General features: G+C 46.9%; 1 protein-coding gene across 1 annotated transcript in view; it reads right to left on the bottom strand.

Moving 5' to 3' along the window:
• Nucleotides 1–27057, bottom strand: part of TG (thyroglobulin) — a 483762-nt gene that overhangs the window by 21869 nt on the left and 434836 nt on the right. The window contains exon 44 of the mRNA XM_077493367.1: nt 18920–19101. Coding sequence (XP_077349493.1) covers nt 18920–19101 — 182 coding nt within the window. The remainder of the gene's footprint in view (nt 1–18919; nt 19102–27057) is intronic.

Raw genomic sequence — 27057 nt, 5'->3', positions numbered from 1 at the left:
TTCATGTTTCCTAGAATACACTGTATATGTTTGTACATGATATAAAACATTCCCATTCTATGTCTGGCCGACACGTATGAACTCCAACAGACAGGAGGCAGATTGTGTTACCGTTTGGGGGAAATAATATCGCAACAAGCAGAAACAACTATTAGCAGCCGACTGACCAAACAGGTTTCTCCTGATGTCAGCAATTTAAAGTGTCATTCAATTTCTTAATTTTTTTTTTTTTTTTTTATAAAAAACAAAAAAAAAAAAAAAGATTATAATGCTGTGTTAGAAAGATATAATAGTTGTATGGACTGTCCATTAATAAACCATATTGAATGTCAAAACCTTTTTTATAGAGTTTGGATGGAGTAATGAGGGCTTGGAACCAACTGAAGCTATAGCCATGGCCAAAAGTTTTGAGAGTGCCACAAATATTACCTTTTCACAAAGTCGGCTGCTTCAGTGTTTTTAGATCTTTTTGTCAGATGTTACTATGGTATGCTGAAGTATAAGTACAAGCATTTCATAAGTGCCTAAGGCTTTTATTGACAATTACATTAAGTTTGTGCAAAGAGTCAATATTTGCAGTGTTGACCTCTGCAATTCCCCCTGGCATGCCATCAATCAACTTTCGGGCCACATCCTGACTGATGGCAGCCCGTTCTTGCATAATCAATGCTTGGAGTTTGTCAGAATTTGTGGGGGGTTTTTTTGTTCACCCACCTTTTGAGGATTGACCACAAGTTCCCAATGGAATTAAAGTGGTTGTAAACCCTCCCCCACAAATTTGTCCCATGTAAATCAGCATAAAAAATCCTAATGAACACTGCTTGTAGATATCTCCTTACTTGCTTAGTATTGTTTAATCCTTTTTGTTCTTTAGAATGAAGTCACTGAGCATGCCCAGATCTCCCCTGATTTACGGCACACTCTCTATGTGCTTATCTATCTGTTATCAGGACTTCCTATGGCACAACACTGAATTCCCAGGAGACTTCAAAATGATTCAGAGCTTCCTTCTACACACCATGTGACATGACATGCGGTGTAAACTTGGCCATTACTGCAGTCTTATCAGCTGAAGCTGATAACACTGACAAAGGGAAACATTAGACAATCGGCACAAGTAAATGCTATGAAATAAAACAAGTCAGCTATGAACGGGGAAGCAGGGTTGCCATAGAAACGTTGGATTGAGAAGGAGGCTTGGTTAACAGTACAGGAAGTGCTCAATGTAAGGGCGGAAATACACTCCACTGTGGACTCAGAAAACAATACTTAAGATGGTGCTGCCTAACCCCTGGAAACAAGTTTTTTAAAGTTTCTTTAACCACTACAATACAGGGCACTTTCGCCCCCTTCCTTCCCAGCCCAATTTTCAGCTTTCAGCGCTCTCGCACTTTCAATGACATTTGCGCGGTCATGCTACACTGTACCCAAATTACATTTTTATTATTTTGTTCGCACAAATAGAGCTTTATTTTGGTGGTATTTATTCACGACTCCGTTTTTTATTTTTTGCGATATAAGCGCAAAAAAAGCAGAAATTTGGAAAAAAAACAATATTTTCTTTTTTCTATTTTAAAAGAAATCCAATAAAATCAAATTTTGTCATAAATTTAAGCCAAAATGTATTCTGCTACATGTTTTTGCTAAAACAAATTCCGTTAAGTGTATAATAATTGGTTTGTGTGATCACGGACATATGTACGCAAATGATCATGTACATATGTGTGCAGGTGATCACGTACATGTGTGCAGATAATCATTGGAACATGTGATTTTAGTGGGACATATGTGGGGGACATGTGTTTTTTTATTTGGGGACATGTCTTTTTATTATTTGGGGACATGTGTGTTTTGGGGACATGTGTGGTGACATGTGTATTGTGGTGACATGTGTGTTTACACTGTAGGGTTACACTAGACTGGTGATCAGTTAGTAAAAAGCTGTAAAAACAGCTCATACTCACTGATCACCAGCCGGCTGCAGCGATCTGCTCTCCTCTCCACAGCGATGACTTCCGTGTGAGGAGAGGAGAGCCGAATGCCTAGCAACCGGCTGTTTGTTTACATCACATGACGGCCATGATTGGACACGGCCGTCATGTGATCAGGAGGGCCAATCATAGAGCCCTTCTGCCGATCCGAGATGCGCCGTGTCCGGCTGACACGAGCACATCGGGATCGCGCCGCTGCGCGGGCACGCGCGCGCGATCCCCCTCCTTCTGAAGGACGTTCCTGAACGTCCTCTCAGAAGTAGAGAGCTCCCATCCGGCCGTATATGTACATTGGCCGGGTGGGAAGTGGTTAAACAGTAAGTAATATGCGATTTGGGCTGGATTACAGTGGCTATAGTCTGATAATGACTTATTATAATGGACTAAATGAAAAGAAGCATCAGAGTGGGAAAGTTTACTTCCTCTTTAAGGTCTGGGGAGTTTCCTGGCCATGGACCCAAAATTCAATGTTTTGTTCCCCAATCCACTTAGTTATCACTTTTGCCTTTAAGGCAAAGTGCTCCATCATGATGGAAAAGGCATTGTTCCTCACCAAACTGTTCTTGGATGGTTGGGAGAAGTTGCTCTTGGAGGATGTTTTTGTACCATTCTTTATTCATAGCCGTGTTCTCAGGCAACATTGTGAGTGAGAGCACTCCGTTGGCTGAGAAGCGACCCCACACATGAATGGTCTCAGGAGGCTTTACTGTTGGTATGACACAGGACTGAACTGGTCACCTTTTCTTCTCCAGATAAGGTTTTTTCTGGATGCCCCAAACAATCGGAAAGGGGATTCATCAGAGAAAATGACTTTACCCCAGTCCTCAGGAGTCCAATCCCTGTACCTTTTGCAGAATATCAGTCTGTCCTTGATGTTTTTCCTGGAGAGAAGTGGCTTCTTTGCTGCACTTTCCGATGCCAGGCCATCCTCCAAAAGTCTTCCCCTCACTTTGCATGCCGATGTACTCACACCTGCCTGCTGCCATTCCCGTGCAAGCTCTGCACTGGTGGTGCCCCAATCCCGCAGATGAATCAACTGTTCTTGGGCACCCTGAAGCCTTCTTCACAAGTGCAGTGGAAATGTTTTCTTTTTTTTTTTGGGGATTAAAGTGTTACTAAACATAAAAACTTTTTTTTACCTTAATGTATTGTTTTTTCAAATTCCCTGTGCCCCTTCTCCTGTGTGAAGAGTAAGAGAGGGGAGAAGAGATCAGCGATGTGCACGGCTGCATCTTTTCTCCCCTTACTTCCCTTTCACACAGCATTCAAGCAGCAGGAGCCATTGGCAGTGAAGAGAAAGTGGGGGGCAGGGCTAAGCCTAGCTGTGTACGTCTATGGAGAGGGATGAGCGAATGGTTCGGCCCGGGCATAAACTTGGGCTGAACTTTCGTTGTTCGGACATTTGGCAAACATCTGAACAAATGGGTTGTTCAACCGCTTGTTTGCCCCCCCCCCCCCCCCCCCCGAACCGCATTGCAAGCCCTGATTGGCTGAAGCAGTGAAAGCGTCAGCCAATCAGGGCATAGAGCCCTGTCAGAGTCATGATTGGACACTGTCATCATGACTTTATCCAATCAAGGCTCATTCCCACCCCACAGTATAAAAGTATTCTTTCAATGGAAGCAATTTTCAGTGTGATATCGTGGAGAGAGATAGAACAGGACACTGTTCAGTGCTATTAGTTAGATAGTGTGCTATACTGTGCTATTTTGTTTCAATTGTCAGTGTAGAATATTATTTTAGTGTCAATCTAGGTATAGTGTGAGTGTAGTGAGGAGGACCATCATTCAGCTTTGCATAGTGTGCAGCCAGAGTAGGGACAGCTCAGATAGTTTCACTGTAGTGTAGTGTAGTGAGATCGTGTCAGTAATCTTTACATTAGTGTATAGCTAGAGAAGGGACAGTTCAGATAGCGTCAGTGTAGTGACAGTTGAACAACGTCTATTTGATTGCGTTACTGCCACTTTAATGCCATTCACTTCTGTGTGTGTTACTGCCAGTTTAACGCCACTTACTTCTGTGTGCATTACTGCCAGTTTAACGCCATATGTTGTTTTTTTTTGTGTGCAATACTGCCAGTTTCTGGAAAATCTCTAATCTTGTTCCCAGTGCACTACATTGTGGCCTCATCATACACACTGGCTCGTTAGCTGTTGCTGAGCAAAATAAAGGCAGCTTGCAGGGAAAATGTCTTTTTTTTTTTTTTGGCTTTATAAATGCAATTATTGCTGCAGCAGATTCTAGACATGGTACAGATCTGACACTTTACAGGTAGACTAAGGGGACCCCCAAGGCACCATATTGGAAGGAATTTTTCATTGTTATGCTTTCACTTTAAAATCAAAAAATCAATGCTCATTTAAAAATTACCTTTTTCCCAAACTTTTTTTTTAACTGATACAAGTCTCCCAGGGCAGGACCCGGACCCCTATAACCATTGTTTGCCCAATTACTTGCATATAAGCCTTTAAAATGGGCACTTTTGATTTTTGACTTTCGGGTCCCATTGATCTTAATGGTGTTCGGTATTCGGGTCCGAAACTTTTGTAGTGTTCAAAAAGATCTGGTGCGAACCGAACAGGGGTCCATTCGGCCCATCCCTTCTCTAGAGCAGGGATCTCAAACTGGCAGCCCTCCAGCTATTTCGCAAAAACTACATGTCCCATCATGCCTCTGCCTGTGGGAATCAAGCTTGTAACGGTCAACCTTGCAATGCCCCATGGGACTTGTAGTTTCACAAAAGCTAGAGGGCCGCCAGTTTGAGACCCCTGCTCTAGTGTATATGCAAAATACCATCATGAAAACTGAGGCAGCCGACTTTGTGAAAACTAATACTTGTGTCATTCTCAAAACTTTTGGCCACTGCTGTACACCTGCATTTGCATTGCATACACTTTGGGATTGACTTACTAAAGGAGTAGAGACAGTTCACTTAACAAAGTGAATATTAAAGTACAACCAAAGGCAAAACTTTTTTTTTCTCCATTTAGAATAAAGAAGCTTTCTTTTTTTTGGCCATTGGGGAGATTTCCCTTTACTTCCTGCCCCATAGCCAAAACAGGAAGTGAGAGGAAATCCCCCTAAAGTGAGGGAATCCATGGTTGTCACCATCACTGGTCGCAGATTTCCCCTTTATTCCTGTACTGGTGACCACCCAAAATTTGGGGTTTTCTTTACCTTTCTATGATAAAGGTAATCATGACAGAGGCCAAATCACCTTAATGGGGGCACAGACGGCAATAAAAACCTGAAAAGTTATACAAGCCCTCTCCACTTCAGTCTAAAACTTAAAAATAAAAATGTTTTGCCTTTAGTTATACTATAATAAGGAAAAAATGTAAATACCCAATCATGTGCTCTGAAAAATCTTTTTTTTTTTCCCATTTCCCTTGTGCAAGACTAGTTATTCAAAGTGAATATGACTTCACCTTATTTGCTAACAATCATATTACTTGTGTGCAACATCCTTGTTCCTTTAATAAAGAAAAAGTGATTGTGCAATAAGATAAAATAAAGTTTTGTAAAAACTCCCTATTTAAATGTCACCGCTGCATACAAGAAGAATCTGAGATCTCCAGACCTCGTGACAAGGGGTCTCAAAAGATACAGCATCACTTAGGGGGTCTATGTATAAATATTTCGCTGAATAAATGTGACTAGCATCTGCACAGCTCTAGTGAAACTTGCCATATTCTCCTATGATCGTAAAAAAGCCATCTAGTGGCTGTGATACGGTATTTTCTTTGTAAGTACCTTGGTCAGGATACATGACTCATAATGGCCACTAGATGGTGCTTGACATTATTAGAGATATATTACACAGGGTACAGCAAGTTATCTTGGAGCTGTGCGGATGTGTGTCACATTCGTCAGGCAAATGTTGTTATTTTATACATATATATATATATATATATATATATATATACACACACACACATATTATAATATATATATATATATATATATATATATATATATACACACATAGTATATACTATTATAAAATAATAGTGATGACAATTGTGTTTGTTGCTGCTTACCAGGGTGGATGAAAATCAATGATTTAAAAAAAAAAAAAATCAGATTTTTTTTTTATTTAACCACTTCAGCCCCAGAAGATTTGGCTGCTCAATGACCGGGCCATTTATTGCGATTCGGCACTGCGTCGTTTTAACTGACAATTGCGCGCTTGTGCGGCACTGTACCCAAACAAAATTGACGTCCCTTTTTTCCCCACAAATAGAGCTTTCCTTTGGTGGTATTTGATCACCACTGCGGTTTTTATTTTTTGCGCAATAAACAAAAGAAGATCGACAATTTTGTAAAAAAAAAACACAATATCGTTTACTTTTTGCTATAATAAATATCCCACATTTAAAAAAAACAAAAAACTAATTTTTTTCTCAGTTTAGGCCAATATGTATTCTTCTACATATTTTTGGTAAAAAAAAAAAAAATGGCAATAAGCATATATTGATTGGTTTGCGCAAAAGTTATAGCGTCTACAAAATTGGGGATAGATTTATGGCATTTTTTATTTTTTTACTAGTATTGGCGGTGATCTGTGCTTTTTATTGGGACTGCAATATTGCGGCAGACAAATTGGACACTTTTGACACATTTTTGGGACCACTGACAATTATACAGCGGTCAGTGCTATGAAAATGCAACGATTACTGTATAGCTGTCACTGGCAGGGAATGGGTTAACACTAGGGGGCGATCAAGAGGTTAATTGTGTTCCCTGGATTTGTTCTAGCTGTAGGGGGGAGGGGATTGACTAGGGGAGGAGAGAGATCAGTGTTAATACTTAGTATGAACACACAATCTCTCTCCTCTCCCCTGAGAGAAACGGGATGCGTGTGTTTACACATACACACATTCCGGGTTCTCACTCTGTCATGAGTGATCGCGGGTTCCCGGCGGTCATCGCGCCCACCGGGCACTCGCATCGGTTCCGGGCACACACTGTGCGCGCGCCCCTAGCGGCCTAAAGGCAAGCGACGTAAGATAACGTAGTTTCGCCCAGCTGTGCCATGCTGCCACAGTAAAAGTGCGTGGCTGCTCGGCAAGCAGTTAAATCAGATTTTTTTTTTTTTTTTTTAATCTGTTTTTTTTTTTTTTTTACATTTATTTTAATAAAATGCTTTTGGAGTAAAAATCTATCTAAAGATAGTTTTCCATTTAAGATACATTAATAATTTAGTTTGTTCAGCATGAAATGGAGCTCAGTTATGTAGCATGGGGCTGTATATTCTGCAATATTTACATTTTCGGTAAACTTGTTCAATGAATCCAAGCTCTGCAAGCTGAGATAACATGCACTGCATTGATGCCTTCACACAATTTCACAGTAACCATGAGATAAAAGAAAGTTCAGGAATATTCCTTTATCCCGTTGTTTTACAAATCTATGTACACTACAAACTGTATGATTGAATCGGTTCTGATATCGCTGTTTTACTAATCTGACAGCTTATTATTCTAAATAGGAAACCTTCATTTTGTTTGCAAATATTAAAGATTCCAACTACCAGCAAGAATGAGTCCTTACATTTAAAGAGCCCCTGTCATTTCAGATCCATCATGGCAGAGCCTGTTAGCGGGCATCCACTCACCTGCTGCCGCCACAACTCACGTTGTTGTGTTACTGCCACATCACCAGCTGTCCCATTATAGTGAATGGGACTGTCGGTGAGTCACCAGCGGGTCAGATGAGGAGGCTCTGCGGGACAGAGATGACAGTTGCTCTTTAAATAATTATGATTTAAATTGAGTTGATTAAATCAAGCCTTTTTACTAGTGATTTAAATTGTGAATTAAATTGACTTGATTTAAATCAAATCCACCCTGCTGCTTACTGAGACTAGTGTACAGGGTGGCCAGCATGTGGGCATGGGTGTGGTAGTCTCACAATAAGTGTAAGGCCGCGTACACACGCGCGGACTGTTCGCTCAACTTTGTCCGTCAAACAGTTTCAGCGAACAGTCCGCTCAAAATTAGCATGGACGGACTTGCCCACACACGACGAACGAACAGTTTGCTGAAACCGTGCGCGATGACGTGAACGGCACGTACGACGGGACGGAAAATACGACGTCCTATACACTGCATTACAACTTTCGGCGTGTAAATCCTTTCTGAGCATGCGCGGAACTTAGTTTGATGAACAAGCCTACACACGAGGGGACTGTTCGCTGAAACCAAGTTTCAGCGGACAGTTTTTCGGAATTTCCGAAAAACTTTGTTCAGCGGACTGTTCGCTGAAACTGTCCGCTGAAAGCCCACACACGAGCGGACTGTCCGCCCAAACACTGTTCAGCGGACAAAGTTGGGCGAACAGTCCCCGCGTGTGTACGCGGCCTTAAGGTCAGACCAGAAGTCTAAGATCCCCCCCCCCCCTCCACAGATACACCCACTAAAGCGAGCGGTAACATAATTAGATCACCACAAAGTAATACTTGGAGATACAAAGGGGGGGTTGTATACGATCGGTGGCTGGGGAACAGCGGGCATAGCGGCCATGGGTCGTAGTAAAAAGAAATGCAAGGGACCGAGGCCTGATACCTACACATTCAACTCTACAAGGGGCACCCCATGATGTTGATCTGTATTACAGTAATGGACAGTCTGTTTTCTATTACTCTGACCTTTATCAGCCTCCATGGGTGGAGAGTAGAAGTCGACCGATATTTGGCCATTTTGGAGAAATCGGCATCGGCCGATTATTACCCAAATTAGGCCGATATTGAACACTGGCCGTACCTCTGTAAGCAGAGTGTGGAGAAGGGAGGAGAAAATTTTGGTTGGATGTCGGGGGTGGCCCAGGGTGGGCAAGACACAGCTATCCAACACCAGCCAATGGGATGGGATCTGGGCGGGCAGCTACATGTGTGACCCCGCCCCTTTCTTAAACAGCCCAATCATTGGCTGGATAGCTGCTGGGCCCTGCCCACCCCTGAGTCCCTCCCACCTCCGACATCACGCTGAATTTGTCAGCTCCTCTCTCTCTCCATACAGTTTCACACACAGTGGCGCTGCAGAGAGCAATTTCACAGTTACACTATCAGCCGTGAAACCTACCATTGCCATCCAGTGCCACCTGCCAGTGCCAACTAGTGCTATCCATTGCCATCTGCCAGTGCCAATTAGTGCCATCTGCCAGTGCCACTTGCCAATCAGTGCCACCTGCCAGTGCCAACTAGTGCCATTCAGTGCCATCTGGCAGTGCCACTTGCCAGTGCCAATTAGTGCTATCTGCCAGTGCCACTTGCCGATCAGTGCCACCTACTGCCATCCAGTACCATCTACTAGTGCCACCTACCAGTGCCAATCAGTGCCTGTCAGTGCCACCTCCCAGTGCCAATCAGTGTTATCTGCCAGTGCCAATTGGTGCCATCTAGTGCCACCTGCCAGTGCCAACCAGTGCCAGTCAGTGCCACCTGCCAGTGCCAGCCAGTGCCATTTGCCAGTGCCAATTAGTGCCACCTGCCAGTGTCAACCAGTGCCATCTGCCAGTGCCCCCTGTCAGTGCCTGCCAGTGCCACCTGCCAAAAAATAAATAAAAAAACGGTCTAAAATTTTGGCCCCAAAAATCAGCATCATATATCGGCATCATATATTGGCCATCGCCACCCCGATATCTAAATATCTGCATCGGCCACAGAAAAAACCCATATGGGTTGACCTCTAGTGGAGAGAGTACTTATGAACATTAATGAACATTTGGGTTTCAACGACCCGATGATTAGACAAATGCCGTTCATCATTAATATCCCAGAAATGTAGCCTTTTTTTTTTCTCAGCAAAAGACATCACCAGTGGCGACCGCTCATAAGGGGCGCCCCCTAATCCAATGCGCCCGGACCCCAATTTCCATGCAGGGCGAAAGACGCATGGATTTCAATGGGTTGTTTTTTTTTGAAGCACATGATTAGAGCCTTAGGCTCTAATTGGCTTAAAAAAGGGTGGGCTCGGGGCGCAGAGCACTGCACCCGAAGCCCACCCACTTGTGTCATATTAGCGAATGAATATTTACTATTATCTTCCTGCTTCTCCTCCCAGCCAATCAGGAAGCGGAAGGCTGATCGCTTAAATGACGGTGGGGGAGGGAGTTTGCTGCCCTCAGTTTGTTTGCCGCCCCCCAAAAAAATTGAGCACCAGCTGCCACTGGCTCTCACTACTGATATTATAGTGATAATCTGAAGTGAGGCCTTCTATCCTATGTAACATAGCTTGACTTTTCTGTAGAGGTCAGGTGTTTGGATGGATTGTCCAATGCACATTGGTTCACGGGCTGAATCCGGCTCGCCAGGAGATTTCATGTAGCCCTCGCACCTCTCTCTCCTGTAGCTGCAGCACCTCCCTTGTCTCTGTCAGGAGTGGCCCGTCCATTAAGGGCACACATGCGCCACCCTCCCGTCCATTGCCACCTCCCCTATTCATGCGTCCGGCCCCTTTAAGGACAACAGTGCATGGATTCTAATGCGGGGAGGGGTGTTTTTTTGAAGCACTGTTTAGAGCCAGAGGCTCTAATAGGCTTCAATATAGGGTGGGCTCGGGTCGCAGAGAGTGCACTCCAATCCCACCCAGGTGTGTTACAAAAGGGAATCAATATTCGCCATTGTAAAACTGACCCTCCTCCTCCCGGCTAATCAGGAAGCACGTTTTGACACCGGTCACCCGATTGGCTGAAAGGACAAGTGATCCTATTGGATGCCTAGGAGGAGGGGAGGAGCTGGAAGCCGCCATGGAGGAGAGGACTCTGAGCCGCTACAGCACGCTGCCTGCCACCCACCATGATGGGGTAAGTGCCGGACCGACCGGCAAACAGCAGAGGGGTGGGGGCCGCTCGGGGGATGGGTGATTGTTTGCCGCCCCCCAAGAAAAAACACCAGCCGCCACTGGTCTCCGCTTCCACCTTTTTTTTCTACACCCCCCCCCCCCCCCCGGTCTCAGCATTCAGCAGACACCAACAGCTGACTCTAGCCCTCCTCTGGTCCTGCACCAGACCATGCAATTTCTGATTTCCAGCTCCGCCCCAGATTCTACCTGGCAGCAGCACGAGATAAGGTGAGTGCACTGTGATGTAAGGAATGGGGGGGGATTCTTAAAGCGACACTAAAGGTACATTTTTTTTTAAATTAACAAACATGTCATACTTACCTCTACTGTGCAGATCGTTTTGCACACAGTGGCCCTGATCCTCATCTTCTGGGGTCCATCGGCGGCTCTCTCGACTCCTCCCTGCATCAGATAACCCCTGGGAGTAGCGCTCTCCTGGGGGGTTACCTTGTGGGCGCGCTCTCGAGTCCATTATTCGACATCCATAGACGCCTAATGCAGGACTCAACCTCCCCCCGCGGCCGCGCCATTGGATTTGATTGACAGCAGTGGGAGCCAATGGCTGCGCTGCTATCAATCTATCCAATCAACAGCCAAGAACCCCTTAGCAGAAAGACGGCGCGTCCCCATGGGACAAGTTCGAGGGTTCAGGTAAGTAAAATGGGGGGGGGGGGGCGGTGACTGACAGGTGTTTTTTCACCTTAATGCATAGGATGTATTAAGGTGAAAAAACACAAACCTTTACAACCCCTTTAACTTCTGATGTTGGGGGACTCTTTACATCTGCCATAAGGGGGAGTGGGGTGCTCTGGACATCAAGCCTTACAGATACAACAAGCCACCATAATGCTGATTCCGCCCACGATGAAACTGTGTTTGATACCCGTGGTCTAAAAGCCTCGTATTTTTTTTTATTTTTATAAAAACAAAAAACTGATAAAATATAGTGTACTGTATATTCACCTCTTTACCTCTTTACTAGGGCTGTTGAAATTAAAGATTAATTCCTCGATTAATCAATTCATTTTTTTGATCGATCAAAATTCTTTTGATCGGTACTCACCTCTCCAGGGGCTTCCGGGTCTTCAGGGAGTTCCGTCTGGGATGAGGTGACGTCACAGACATTGACGCCACTGGACTCCTCCCCCCTTCCCCAAGTGCCTCCGTCTGCTAATGAAGGGAAGGGGGGAGGAGTCTGGTGATGTCGAAGTTCTGATTGAACGTAACACGTACAGGGGAGGAGCTACGCGTGACGTCACCCGCTGCTGCCCTATGGAACTAACACGATTGTCGGCTTTACATGCTGTGTTTTTATCATCTTTATGTGAGTAGTTTGTGTTTGAACACAAAAATGAAATCTTATACTTAAGCGGTGAGCACTTAGATCTTTTCTTTCTACCCATGACCTGACGTCCTTGCTGAGATCTAAGGAGACGTGAGAGACGTTTATGGTCCCTGTTAACCCTTTTGATACCCGCTTGCATGACCACCTGTTTGCACAGGGGTCCATGCCATAAGGTGAGAGTGATTAGTTAGACCGGAGGTGGAGGGATTGTCACGCTACTGTGGAAAAAAAATGACTTACGTCAGTGCTACAGTTTGAATTTAAAACGTATTTGTGTGAACTGTGAAGTTAAGTCATGGATTGTGGAAACTAACTAGTGTCGGGGGATTGTATATAGTGTATACCACATTTACCACTGACTAATGCAGAGTTGCAATGCAAGGAGATCAGCTAAAACTAGCTGGATCTGTATGTGCGTTATAATTAATCAAAATTAGTCGATTAATCGATTTCAAAAGATCAATTAATCGAACACAAAAATTTTAATCAGTAACAGCCCTACTTTTTACCAAAACATGATCATGTTGGAAAAAGATAAGAAATTAACTTGGAATTCAAATACAATATAGTTCTACCCTGTCAGTCTTTCAGGCAGACCTCAACGGATGCTCCATAGAGGTCTATGGAGCGTCGGATGTCAGCAGTGACAAGTCCGCTGACATCCGACCTGCTCCGATCCGAAAAAGTGTGACGGAGGAAAAAGCTATTTTTCCAGCCGTCATCGGATCGGATCGGGTGATGACGGACACCGCGGTCCGTCGTCACCCGATCTCCCATAGGGGAGAGCGGCGCTGTGACAGGTCCGTCCCTGCGCAGTGTGCAGAGACAGACCTGTCATCTTCCTGCTCAGCGGAGATCGCTCCGGCGATCCCCGCTGAGCAAGCAGATATCCACGGGGCAGAGCAGCACTGATCTGCCCCATGTGAAAGGACCCTTAAAAGGAAGAAAGACAGCAGAAAAGGCAAAAACATGGCCGTGTATAGGATTTGTGATACTTACATGACCATCCCGGTTAATAAGAAAAATAAAACAGGAATAATTTCAGGTGACACCATAAGCTGTAATCCATTATGAAATCTCATCTAAAAATGCAGTAATTTTTGTACCAACTAGCACAAGTGCAGAAAAAGCGTCATGTCCCTCAGGGATTATGCACAGGATTATTTGCGTATAAATTTAACTGAGGTCATATCACACATCCGGCCTGCTGTGGTTAGAGGGAAGTTCAGACTCTCTGCTGCTAATACTTAGTATATGTTCTGCACAGACAGACCTGTAGAGACAGCCGTACACCGTCAATGCAGATGAATCATCTACTCCAGGGATATGCAATTAGTGGACCTCCAGCTGTTGCAAAACTACAAGTCCCATCATGCCTCTGCCTCTGGGTGTCATACTTGTAGCTATCATGGTCTTGCTATGCCTCATGGGAATTGTAGTTCTGCAACAGCTGGAGGTCTGCTAATTGCATATCCCTGATCTACACACATAGCTTAAATGGAATGATAATGGTCCAAGGCCAGACGCAGACTGTGCAATATCTTTAAGGGGCCCATTCAGACTTTGGTTGCATGCTTCACGGTACACTACAATGCATGTGTGTTTGGGTGCATTAAAAATGCATGGCGCCGCATTCCAGTGCGTTAACTTACCATAACGTCCCGCAACAGAAAAAGATTAGATTCGGCCCTTATCGAACTGTCTCTTGACAGCTTTCTGTATCGATGTACTGTATTCATTGAATATTATTATGTACCCCTTGAAGCCTCCTACAGAAAGTAAGGTGATCATTACGGTTCTAACTCTTCTCTACGTTATCTAAAGCTTTAAAAAGGGTTTGCTTTACATACACTTTTAGAGTAGCTGAACCACAGCAGAAGTCTTGCCTGTGTTCTTTGAAGATATTTGATATTTAAAAGCAGATCAGTTGTGTACATCTGTAAAAAAAAAGAACTGATGGCATCTGGATGTAGCACCCTGGAGCTTAGGCAGGGTTGCTCCTCACAAATTTACTTGCCAGGAGTAGTTATCCTGGTTGATTGTTAGAGGTCTATTGATTTCTATTGATCTATGAGTATGGCCTTGTTGCACTTTTCTCTTTTACCACTAGGCGGCCAGGTATTTGGTGGTACTAGATATGAGAAGGGCAAAAAAAGGGTCAGGTTATGGGTATATGGGGCAGGGGGTTTTCTTGGATCCCTTGGCCTGCCGGGAAAGCCTATCTATTTGGGGGGAGTCAGGTGATCTGTGTTCTGTGACACCTGGACGGCTGTCTGGGTGTACATCTGGCGTATTGCCTCGGGCTGCTAGGCTGGAGATTGGCCTATTCCAGGGGCATCTGGCTGCTAGGCTGCCAGAGAGCCTATCCAGAAGCAAGAGAGCAGAGCAGTGTTGGGACGGCGGCTTAGAGTCCAACCAGAGTTGACAGTTCTGCTGGCCGGATCTGTTGCGGTCGGAGGTAGAGGGGAAGCTGTCGCCACTAAGGGACCATCTGCCTTATTACCAGGGATCACAGTGAGTAACTGAAGTAAATACCAGAGCAGTATTCTCCCCAACCGGGGACAATGGAGAATCAGGAATCTTCAGGCAGTGATCAAGCCAGGGACTCAGCCAGCGAAGGGCAGCATTGTGTGTCAAGCCAGGGATCGTGTAGGCCAACGGGCTGAAGCTTGAGAAGTATCTGTGTGCCAAGCTAGGGATCCAGCAGAGAGGCGGGGTGACACTTGCGGAAGATACCACCGTGAAGATTGAAGGAGCTCAAGGGATTCAGTGGCAGTGAATCAGAGGGTCTAGTGAGAGACTGTGAGCTCAGTGTGCTGAAGAACTACCAGGAGAAGTTGTAGTGAAAGTGAAGAAACTGTTAGGCCGCGTACACACGGGCGGACTGTTCGCCCAACCTTGTTCGGCAAACAGTTTCATCAAACAGTCCGCTCAAAATTTGCATGAGCGGACTTGCCCACACACGAGCGGACTGTTTGACGAACAAGGTTGGGCAAACAGTTCGCTCAACTTTTGAAATGAACGGACTCGCCCACGTAAGGCGGAGGCAAATCCGCCCATTTCGAGCGCGTGTACAGGTAGGCGGGGCCCGCGAAGGAGACGTCGCGGGCTCCGCCGCCTGGAATGGGCTTAAAGGGGAACCCCAACGCCGAAAAAAATCGGCGTGGGGGTTCCCCCCAAGTCCACACCAGACCCTTGTCCGAGCACGCTACCCGGCCGGCCAGGAAAGGGGGGCGAGCGAGCGCGCCCCCCCCTCCTGAGCCGTACCAGGCCGCGTGCCCTCAACATGGGGGGTGCCTTGGGGAAGGGGGGGCCGCGCGGCCCCCCCCACCCCAAAGCACCTTGTCCCCATGTTGATGAGGACAAGGGCCTCTTCCCGACAACCCTGGCCGTTGGTTGTCGGGGTCTGCGGGCGGGGGGCTTATCGGAATCCGGGAGCCCCCTTTAAGAAGGGGGCCCCGGATACCGGCCTCCCACCCTATGTGAATGAGTATGGGGTACAATGTACCCCTACCCATTCACCTGTGAACTAAAGTACAATAAAAAACACAACACAGAGAAAAAATATTTTATTGCACAGCTCCGGGGGTCTTCGGGGGTCTTCTCGCCGGACTCCTCCGCTATGTGTGTGTAGCTCTTTTGCTAGCGGAGGAGTCCGGCTTTCTTCCTCCCCGCCGCCGGCCTCTTCTCCCGACTTCGGGGGTCTTGTCCCCCTCTTCGGTTCTTCTGCCGGGCCACCGCGCCTGGTCCGGTGGCCCGGTCTTCTGTCGCCGTCTTCCGTTCTTCTGTCGCCGCCTTCGGTTCTTCTGCCGGGCCACCGCGCCTTCTTGTAGCTCTTTTACAGGCGGTGGCCCGGTCTTCTGTCGCCGCTGTCGTCGCCGCCGTCGCCGCCGCCGCCGCCGCCTTCCGTTCTTGTTCTTCTTCTTGTTCTTCTTCTTCTCCTGGAGATGTTGACTCGACGAGCTCTCCGGCCGGAATGCCAGAGCCGCGCTGTGCGGTCACTTATATAGTGACAATGGGGCGGTGTCACATGGTATATGTGACATGGGTTGGTCACATGGTGACCCCGCCCCCTTACGATGTCATAGTCCCCATGTGACATCAACCCATGTGACCAACCCATGTGACATATACCATGTGACACCGCCCCATTGTCACTATATAAGTGGCAGCGGAGCGTGTCCCTGGCATTCCGGCCGGAGAGCTCGTCGAGTCAACATCTCCAGGAGAAGAAGAAGAACAAGAAGAACAAGAACGGAAGGCGGCGGCGGCGGCGACGACAGCGGCGACAGAAGACCGGGCCACCGCCTGTAAAAGAGCTACAAGAAGGCGCGGTGGCCCGGCAGAAGAACCGAAGGCGGCGACAGAAGAACGGAAGACGGCGACAGAAGACCGGGCCACCGGACCAGGCGCGGTGGCCCGGCAGAAGAACCGAAGAGGGGGACAAGACCCCCGAAGTCGGGAGAAGAGGCCGGCGGCGGGGAGGAAGAAAGCCGGACTCCTCCGCTAGCAAAAGAGCTACACACACATAGCGGAGGAGTCCGGCGAGAAGACCCCCGAAGACCCCCGGAGCTGTGCAATAAAATATTTTTTCTCTGTGTTGTGTTTTTTATTGTACTTTAGTTCACAGGTGAATGGGTAGGGGTACATTGTACCCCATACTCATTCACATAGGGTGGGAGGCCGGTATCCGGGGCCCCCTTCTTAAAGGGGGCTCCCGGATTCCGATAAGCCCCCCGCCCGCAGACCCCGACAACCAACGGCCAGGGTTGTCGGGAAGAGGCCCTTGTCCTCATCAACATGGGGACAAGGTGCTTTGGGGTGGGGGGGCCGCGCGGCCCCCCCTTCCCCAAGGCACCCCCCATGTTGAGGGCACGCGGCCTGGTACGGCTCAGGAGGGGGGGCGCGCTCGCTCGCCCCCCTTTCCTGGCCGGCCGGGTAGCGTGCTCGGACAAGGGTCTGGTGTGGACTTGGGGGGGAACCCCCACGCCGATTTTTTTCGGCGTTGGGGTTCCCCTTTAAGCCCATTCCAGGCGGCGGAGCCCGCGACGTCTCCTTCGCGGGCCCCGCCTACCTGTACACGCGCTCGAAATGGGCGGATTTGCCTCCGCCTTACGTGGGCGAGTCCGTTCATTTCAAAAGTTGAGCGAACTGTTTGCCCAACCTTGTTCGTCAAACAGTCCGCTCGTGTGTGGGCAAGTCCGCTCATGCAAATTTTGAGCGGACTGTTTGATGAAACTGTTTGCCGAACAAGGTTGGGCGAACAGTCCGCCCGTGTGTACGCGGCCTTACGCTTTGTGTTAGGAACTGTTAACGATTGTTGCAATAGGAAACAGCATGTGCAGTTGTGGCGTCTTGCTGGAGGCCTTTCCCTGCACGGCTGTCCTCCTATTAAAGTCTCAGAGTCTGCTAATTGAACTTGCAACTACCATATTTATCGGCGTATAACACGCGCCGGCGTATAATACGCACCCCAAGTTTAGGAGGGAAGTTTAAGGAAAAAAAGTTTTAGGAGGCAAGTTTAAGGAAAAAAACTTACATTTTAAATGCCCATCAATGTAGCCTTCCACTGTCCCCCTGCAGCCTTCCACTGTCCCCCTGCAGCCCTACACTGTCCCCCTGCAGCCTTCCACTGTACCCCTAGAAACCTTCGACTGTCCCCCTGCATCCTTTCCCACAATTGCAGCATGGTTAGTTTTAAATTTACCGCCGCCGCCGCCGAGATCTTCGGCTCCTCCCGCCGCCGCCGTCCAGATCTTCGGCTCCTCCCACCGCCGCCGTCCAGATCTTCGGCTCCTCCCGCCGCCGAGATCTTCGCTTCCTCCCGCCGCCGAGATCTTCGGCTCCTCCCGCCGCCGAGATCTTCGGCTCCTCCCGCCACCGAGATCTTCGCTTCCTCCCGCCGCCGAGATCTTCGCTTCCTCCCGCCGCCGCCATCGAGATCTTTGGCTCCTCCCACCGCCGCCGTCGAGATCTTCGGCTCCTCCCGCCGCCGACATAGACCGAGCCGAGGGTACTCGGCTCTGCTCGCAGTAACGCCCCTGTCCCGCCCCTTGTCCTGGCTCCTGTGATGGACACAACATCGGGCCAATGGCGGGACGTAAAGGCTAGGAGGCGGGACTGGGCGTGACAGAGCGGAGCCGAGTACACAGTACACTCGGCTCAGCTCGGTAAATGTCGGCGGCGCTCCACAGACAGCGCAAATCGGCAGATCCGCGGGGGGATCGGCGTATAACACGCACCCATGATTTCCCCCCGATTTTAAGGGGAAAAAAGTGCGTGTTATATGCCGATAAATATGGTACTTAAGGGTATCCTGTCCCCAACCCTCTTTCCATAAAAGTTTGTAAGAGAAATAAACATCTCTTTTGCATTCAAGAAGTGCCTGCGCCCAATAACTTTATCCACTTTGCACCCACTATGCATCACAACCCATCTTATACAGAAGTATGGCAGCTATCTCTGGCCCTGGAGGTTCTCATTAGTCAGAAGTAGGCCAGAGACCTTGCTACATGAATATACATTTTAAAGCCAAAACTTTTATTTTAGTTTTGTGTAGAATAGAGTTAATGGATTAAAACTACTGTCTTTATTTAATTTTTTTGTCAAATTTCCCTTCACTTCCTGTCATGGAGACAACAGCGATATGACTAAATATCTAGGTTTTGACTGTGTGGAGGCACAGTTATGGAAACCACCATAGATTATTACGGCTGCCAGTCTCAGAAGGTGCCACTTACCGTGTGGAGTTTTCCAAAGCTCTGGAAAAGCTGGAATAATCATCAGTGGAATGCTGAAGAGAGTAAAACCAAACAGCGGCCTCTTGGACTAGCGGATTCATCTCCTCTCCTCCTAAGGAGTTCTGAAGAGCCTGATAGAAGGACATCTTGCTGTCTCCTCTGCCTTGACTTTCTTCAAATCTCTGATGAAACAGAAGACATTTTCTACATAACTGAAAGTATGACCTAGAGAAGCCTGTACAATGCTAAATCCATCATTGGATTAGAGAAGTAATTACTGTGTTTATGGAGGAATCTACTATTAATAAGAAGGCAAAGCTGGTCCAGTTAGTCTAGTTTCTAGGGTGCAGTGGATTATCCATAGCCATAGCTCCTATAGTTAAATGGAATGTCCTTCTTTTAGAACCAAATCTCTCTGTCCCTCTTTTCCCCTTCGTTGTTCTTCTTGGTCTGCTGTGTAGACCTCTATAAAAAAAAATATACTTTTTAATTAATTTTGTGTGTTTATAGTATACTAAATCTTTTATCCAACCTATCCTCTGTTGCCTCTAAAACTGAGAATGGAGCGATCAAGGACCACTGATCATTCAGTTCTCGGTCTTCAGTGAGCAGAGCGATGGTGACTGTCAGTAACTGACTCTCTGCTCTGCCTCTCCAGCACTCATTGGAGCTGTAAGCTGTGCAGGGTTAGGCCGCGTACACACGCGGGGACTGTTCGCCCAACTTTGTCCGCTGAACAGTGTTTCGGCGGACAGTCCGCTCGTGTGTGGGCTTTCAGCGGACAGTTTCAGCGAACAGTCCGCTGAACAAGGTTTTTCGGAATTTTCGAAAAACTGTCCGCTGAAACTTTGTTTCAGCGAACAGTCCCCTCGTGTGTAGGCTTGTTCGTCAAACTAAGTTCCGCGCATGCTCAGAAAGGATTTACACGCCGAAAGTTATAATGCAGTGTATAGAACGTCGTATTTTTCGTCCCGTCGTACGTGCCGTTCACGTCATCGCGCACGGTTTCAGCAAACTGTTCATTCGTCGTGTGTGGCCATGTCTGTCCATGCTAATTTTGAGCGGACTGTTTGCTGAAACTGTTTGACGGACAAAGTTGGGTGAACAGTCCCCGCGTGTGTACGCGGCCTTAGAACTGGCTGCCTCAGGCTGTCAGCAGTGCACTGAGAGGCTGAGCCAGCTGCTGGTCCAGGCATTTGTGTGGATCCGACATTAAAGTCAGGATCACACCAGAACCCAGACCAACTGAGTGATATCAGCCGACAGCGGACTTTAGCTGCTAGTCACAAGAGTGCCAGACTAGGTGCACTCTTGTGACCCATGGGAGAATAAAGGCCTAAAAAGAGCCTTGGCCCTACTTAATGTACATAGGTCATTTAGATTTCACATGTTGGTAGAGTAACTCTTCCTTTCGAAAAACTCTTCTTAATTTCAGGTAGATAATGGATTCCAAGCTAGATTTCACATGTTGGTACAGTAACTATTCCACTATAATAACTCTTCTTTTTCAATATGCTACGATTGAGTTCTTGATGAATAAGGAGTGCAGGCTGTCCACACCCACAGAAGACTACAGAATGTTTATGGAGATGACACCAATGACAAGATCAATGTCCACAGATGTGCGAAGAAGTTTAGAAAAGCGGAAACCATCACTGAAGACACTCCACCCAATGGGAGACCATCAGTATCTAACATCCTTAAACCCTCCTTCATCAAAAACCCAATACTGGCATGTTGCTTCTGCTTGGAATCCATTGCTTACCTGCAATGAAAAGAAGAAGTGTTACTACAGTATAGAGGAAGAGTTACTCTACCAACATGTGAAATTTGAACAACCTACATAAGCTAAAAAAAAAGTTCTTTCCACTTTTGCATTATTTTTGGTACAGTCCCCGTATACTGTATAATGTAATTTATAATACAGTAAGTTAATATCATTCTATTCATGCTACACTTAGAACGGTCCCTCTCTACTGCATGTACGATTACCCAATTTGCCATGTGCAGGAAGTGGTTGAAGACAGAAAGGGGCTACCACAAAGAGGAAATAGTACTGTTTTGACAGAACTGAATCCCATCACTTCTATGAAGTTAAAAAAAAGTCAAAATTTAAAGCACAACATCACTATTCCAGTAAAAACGGAAGTAATGGAACAGCATAATAAATCATGGCTGTACATATACTACAGTATCTGGCCTGTTTTATTTATCTTAAAGGACAAGTTCAGTATTTATGTAAAAACAACCACCTCTATGGCCTCCGACAGCTGCTCACAGACCAGCAAAACAATATATACAGTATACGGTGTGCACATATATATACTGTATATATATATATATATACAGTATATATATATATATATATATATATACACAATATATATATATATATATATATATATATATATATATATATATATATATATATATATATATCTCAGGTAAAATAGGTATTGAACACGTCAACATTTTTCTAGGTAAATATATCTCTAAAGGTTCTATTGACATGAAAATGAAATGTTCAAAACATGTTGGTAACAACCCATGCAATCCATAAAATACAGAGATAAAATACAGAGAAACCAAAACAAAAAAAATAACAAGCTTTATACAAGCTTACCTGTAAAATCCTTTTCTTTTGAAGTACATCATGGGACACAGTGCCATAGTAATTACTATGTGGGTTATAGTCCACCTTCAGGTGCTGGACACTGGCACACCATAAACAGGAAGTTGCCTCCCTATATAACCCTTCCCACTACTGGGAGTATGTTAGTTTTGTAGCAAAGCAATACACGTGTGTACTAGAAAGAGGGGCAGGACCTCTGTGTCCCATGATGTACTTCAAAAGAAAAGGATTTTACAGGTAAGCCATTATAAAAATCCTATTTTCTTTAATCGTACATCACGGGACATAGAGCCATAGTATTTACTACATGGGACATCCCAGAGCAATGCCAACTGAGGGGAGGGAGATGCAACCAAGTAGGGCACCATCAGATCAGAGGATTTATACTGCTGCCTGCAGTACACTGCGCCCACAGGTGAAATCCTAATGTCTTTTTACATCCACCAGATAGAATCTGGTAAATGTATGGATTGAAGACCAAGTTGTGGCCTTGCAGAATAGAGCTATGGAGACTTGGTGATGCACTGCCCACAAAGCACTAACAGCCCTATAGGAGTGTGTTTTGATTTAAGAGGGTAGAACTACTTCTTTAACTAGTAGCTGACCGCCGGCCGTCAAATGACGGCCAGGCGGCGCAGCTATTGTGGCGGGAGGCCGTCATATGACGGCCTCCCGTTTAAACAGGGAATGCGCGCGATCGTGCGCGCGCATCCCTGTTTCTTCGGTGGCGGCGTGTCACGGAGACACTGCTCGCCACCGAAGGGGGTGAACAGCCATTCGTTATGGCTGTTTACCACGTGATCGGCCGTGATGAAGTCACGGCCGATCACAGATGGTAACACCCCGAACGTGCACGGCGCATGCGCGCGATCGCGAGCGCGCTGCGCGTGCACGTCGGTGGCGGCGTGTTCCCCGGGAACACTGCTCGTCACCGACGCTGATAAACAGCCATTGGCCGGCTGTTTACCCACGTGATCGGCTGTGATCCTTTCACAGCCGATCACTCAAATGTAAACAAACCGTGGTAACGGGATGTTACCGGGTTCTCCTCCTCACACACCGATCGTGTGTGAGGAGGAGATTGCGGTAACATCTCGTTACCGCATACAGTGTACACCAAACATACTGATTGCCCCCCCCCCCCAATAAAGAGGACCTGTCACCACCCCTCATAGTACCTGTCAATCACAGTCCATCAGAGTACCTGTCACAGCCCATCAGAGTATTTGAGTACCTGTCACAGCCCATCAGAGTATTTGAGTACCTGTCACGGCCCATCAGAGTACCCGAGTACCTGTCCCGGCCCATCAGAGTACCCGAGTACCTGTCCCGGCCCATCAGAGTACCCGAGTACCTGTCCCGGCCCATCAGAGTACCGAGTACCCGTCCCGGCCCATCAGAGTACCCGTCCCGGCCCATCAGAGTACCGAGTACCCGTCCCGGCCCATCAGAGTACCCGAGTACCCGTCCCGGCCCATCAGAGTACCCGAGTACCCGTCCCGGCCCATCAGAGTACCCGAGTACCCGTCCCGGCCCATCAGAGTACCCGAGTACCTGTCCCGGCCCATCAGAATACCGAGTACCCGTCCTGGCCCATCAGAGTACCCGAGTACCCGTCCCGGCCCATCAGAGTACCCGAGTACCCGTCCCATCAGAGTACCCGAGTACCCGTCCCGGCCCATCAGAGTACCCGAGTACCCGTCCCGGCACATCAGAGTACCCGAGTACCCGTCCCGGCACATCAGAGTACCCGAGTACCCGTCCCGGCACATCAGAGTACCCGAGTACCCGTCCCGGCACATCAGAGTACCCGAGTACCCGTCCCGGCACATCAGAGTACCCGAGTACCTGTCCCGGCACATCAGAGTACCCGAGTACCTGTCACTGCACATCAGGGTACCCGAGTACCTGTCACGGCACATCAGGGTACCCGAGTACCTGTCCCAGCTCATCAGAGTACCCGAGTACCTGTCCCGGCCCATCAGGGTACCCGAGTACCTGTCCCGGCCCATCAGAGTACCCGAGTACCTGTCCCGGCCCATCAGAGTACCCGAGTACCTGTCATGGCACATCAGAGTATCCGAGTACCTGTCACTGCACATCAGAGTACCCGAGTACCTGTCACGGCACATCAGGGTACCCGAGTACCTGTCACGGCACATCAGGGTACCCGAGTACCTGTCACGGCACATCAGGGTACCCGAGTACCTGTCACGGCACATCAGGGTACCCGAGTACCTGTCACGGCACATCAGGGTACCCAAGTACCTGTCACGGCCCATCAGGGTACCCGAGTACCTGTCACAGTCCATTAGAGTACCTGTCACAGTCCATTAGAGTACCAAGTACCTGTCACAGTCCATCAGGGTACCCGAGTACCTGTCACAGCCCATCTGAGTACCCGAGTACCTGTCACAGTCCATCAGGGTACCCGAGTACCTGTCACAGTCCATTAGAGTACCGAGTACCTGTCACAGTCCATTAGAGTACCGAGTACCGGTCACAGTCCATTAGAGTACCGAGTACCTGTCACAGTCCATCAGGGTACCCGAGTACCTGTCACAGTCCATCTGAGTACCCGAGTACCTGTTCCAGTCCATCTGAGTACCCGAGTACCTGTCACAGTCCATCTGAGTACCCGAGTACCTGTCACAGTCCATATGAGTACCTGTCACCGCCCTTCAGAGTACCCAAATACCAGTCACCAAACCATCAGAGTACTTGTCACCAGGCCATCAGAGTACCTGAGTACTTGTCACCAGGCCATCAGAGTACCTGAGTACTTGTCACCAGGCCATCAGAGTACCTGAGTACTTGTCACCAGGCCATCAGAGTACCTGAGTACTTGTCACCAGGCCATCAGAGTACCCGAGTACCTGTCACCAGGCCATCAGAGTACGCGAGTACCTGTCACCAGGCCATCGGAGTACCCGAGTACCTATCACCAGGCCATCGGAGTACCCGAGTACCTATCACCAGGCCATCAGAGTACCCGAGTACCTGTCACCAGGCCATCAGAGTACCCGAGTACCTGTCACCAGGCCATCAGAGTACCCGAGTACCTGTCACCAGGCCATCAGAGTACCCGAGTACCTATCTCCAGCCCATCAGAGTACCCGAGTACCTATTTGCAGCCCATGTCTCATAGAATATACGTTGGGGTGTTTGCTTTCCAAAATGGGGTCATTTTGTGGGTAATTGCACTGTCCTGGTGGTCCAGGACCTTCAAAAGTGTGATGGGTAGGAATGAAATAAGATGTGTCATTTATGCTCCTAGAACGCCTGAACGTACTACTTCAATGTTCGGCCTCTCTATGTGGCCAGGCTGTGTAAAAGTCACACACATGTGGTATTTCCGTACTCGGGAGGAGTAGCAGAATGTATTTTGGGGTGTAATTTTTGCTATATACATGCTATGTGTTAGAAATATCTTATAAATTGACAATTTTGTGTAAAAAAAATGCGTTTTAATTTTTTTCCACATATTCCAAAAACTTCTGGAAAATAAATAACCATTCAAAAGACTCATTATGCCTCACAGATTATACGTTGGGGTGTTTGCTTTCTAAAATGGGGTCATTTTATGGGAAATTCCATTGTCCTGGTACTCCAGGGCCTTCAAAAGTGTAATAGGTGGTTGAGAAACGAGATGCGTAATTTTTGCTCGTAGAACGTCTGAAGGTACTACATCAATGTTAGTGCTCTGTATGTGGCCAGGCTGTGTAAAAGTATCACACATGTGGTATTGCCGTACTCGGGAAGAGTAGCAGAATGTATTTTGGGATGTAATTTTTGCTATATACATGCTATGTGTTAGAAATATCTTATAAATTGACAAACTTGTGTAAAAAAAAAATGCGTTTTAATTTTTTTCCACATATTCCAAAAACTTCTGGAAAAAAATTACCATTCAAAAGACTCATTATGCCTCACAGATTATACGTTGGGGTGTCTACTTTCCAAAATGGGGTCATTTTTATGGGAAATTCCATTGTCCTGGTACTCCAGGGACTTCAAAAGTGTAATAGGTGGTTGAGAAATGAGATGCGTCATTTTTGCTCGTAGAACGTCTGAAGGTACTACATCAATGTTGGGCCTCTGTATGTGGCCAGGCTGTGTAAAAGTCTCACACATGTGGTATCGCCATACTCGGGAAGAGTAGCGGAATGTATTTTGGGGTGTAATTTGTTGTATGCATATGCTGTGTGTGAGAAATAACCTGATAATATGACAATTTAGTAAATAAATAAATAAATAAATAAAAATCTTCATTTTGCAAAGAATTGTGGGAAAAAATGACAACTTAAAAAAACTCACCATGCTACTTACTTAATACCTTGGGATGTCTACTTTGTAAAAAGGGGTCATTTAGGGGGTATTTGTACTTTCGTTTACAAACGTTTTTTATTGAAGGTTATTGAAACATGTACAATAAAAAGGTCAACCAGTACAAATGTTGCCATAGAGAGTAGCATACAATGGAACATCAATAAACCGTTAATACTCAGATAAGTCAAAGTTTGATATGCTAAACCCAACCAAGAGATCTCATAGAAAAATTCTGTTGAGCACTTGTACCTCATTGAGTAAAAATAGAAAGAAAAACAAAACAAAGAAAGGGAAAAGTAAGAAGAGAAAAGAAAAACTAAAAAGATAACAAAAATGCTACCACAAGTGAGTGTCATTGAAAACGTTCACATACCCTGCCATTAAGCACTGTGCACCGCCAAACTGTCTGGCCTTGGGGTTATCCATCGCAGAGAAGTCCAAACGGACCATTTACGATCAAAAATCTGCATGGAGTCTTGCAAAGTGTGGTGTAAACGCTCCATGAGCTTGATCGACTCCATGCGTTGCAGAACTTGTTCCCATGGAACAACCGGGGATCTCCAGTGCAACGCCACAGTCCAATGAACTGCATTGACTAGTGTATGAGCTAATTTCTGAGCCGGGGGAGTTAGTCCCGGGATGTCAGCAAACAAAAGGCCAATCCGGCACGTGATATCTATATTAGAACCCGTAACCTGGAATAATTTCTCAGCGACCCGTTGCCAAATGGGCTGCAGTACTCCACAGCCCCAAAAGATATGGGAGAAGGAGCCCGGCTCCGGACATCCACGAAAGCAACTCCCCGGGACCAGTGGGCTAAATCTATGCAGCCTATCAGGGGTGTAGTACCATCTTGTGTGCAGTTTTAATGCAGTTTCCCTGACTGCCAACGATTTCGTGCATTTACGCATGTTTGAAATCATATCTTCCCATTCCTCAGGGGTCATTTCGAAGCCAACTTCCCTCTCCCAACCCAGCATAGCCTGTGATTTAGCCGGTAGCTGTACCTCTCCAAGAGAACGGTACAACCAGGAGATATTTCCACGATCCCTGGATGAGGACTTACAGATCCTTTCAAAATCATTAGGAGGGGGAAGCCCCCTCTTCAAGTAATGCGTGGTGTAGAAATGCCGAACCTGCAAATATTTATAAAAATCTTCTCTGGGCAACCCGAACT

Source organism: Lithobates pipiens, unplaced genomic scaffold (assembly GCF_037356315.1).
Source record: "Lithobates pipiens isolate NorthernLeopardFrog02 unplaced genomic scaffold, aLitPip1_a1.2 Scaffold_19, whole genome shotgun sequence".
Taxonomy (NCBI): Eukaryota; Metazoa; Chordata; class Amphibia; order Anura; family Ranidae; genus Lithobates; species Lithobates pipiens.
The sequence above is the reverse complement of the archived record's forward strand: the minus strand, read 5'-3'. Positions and strand labels throughout refer to the sequence as shown.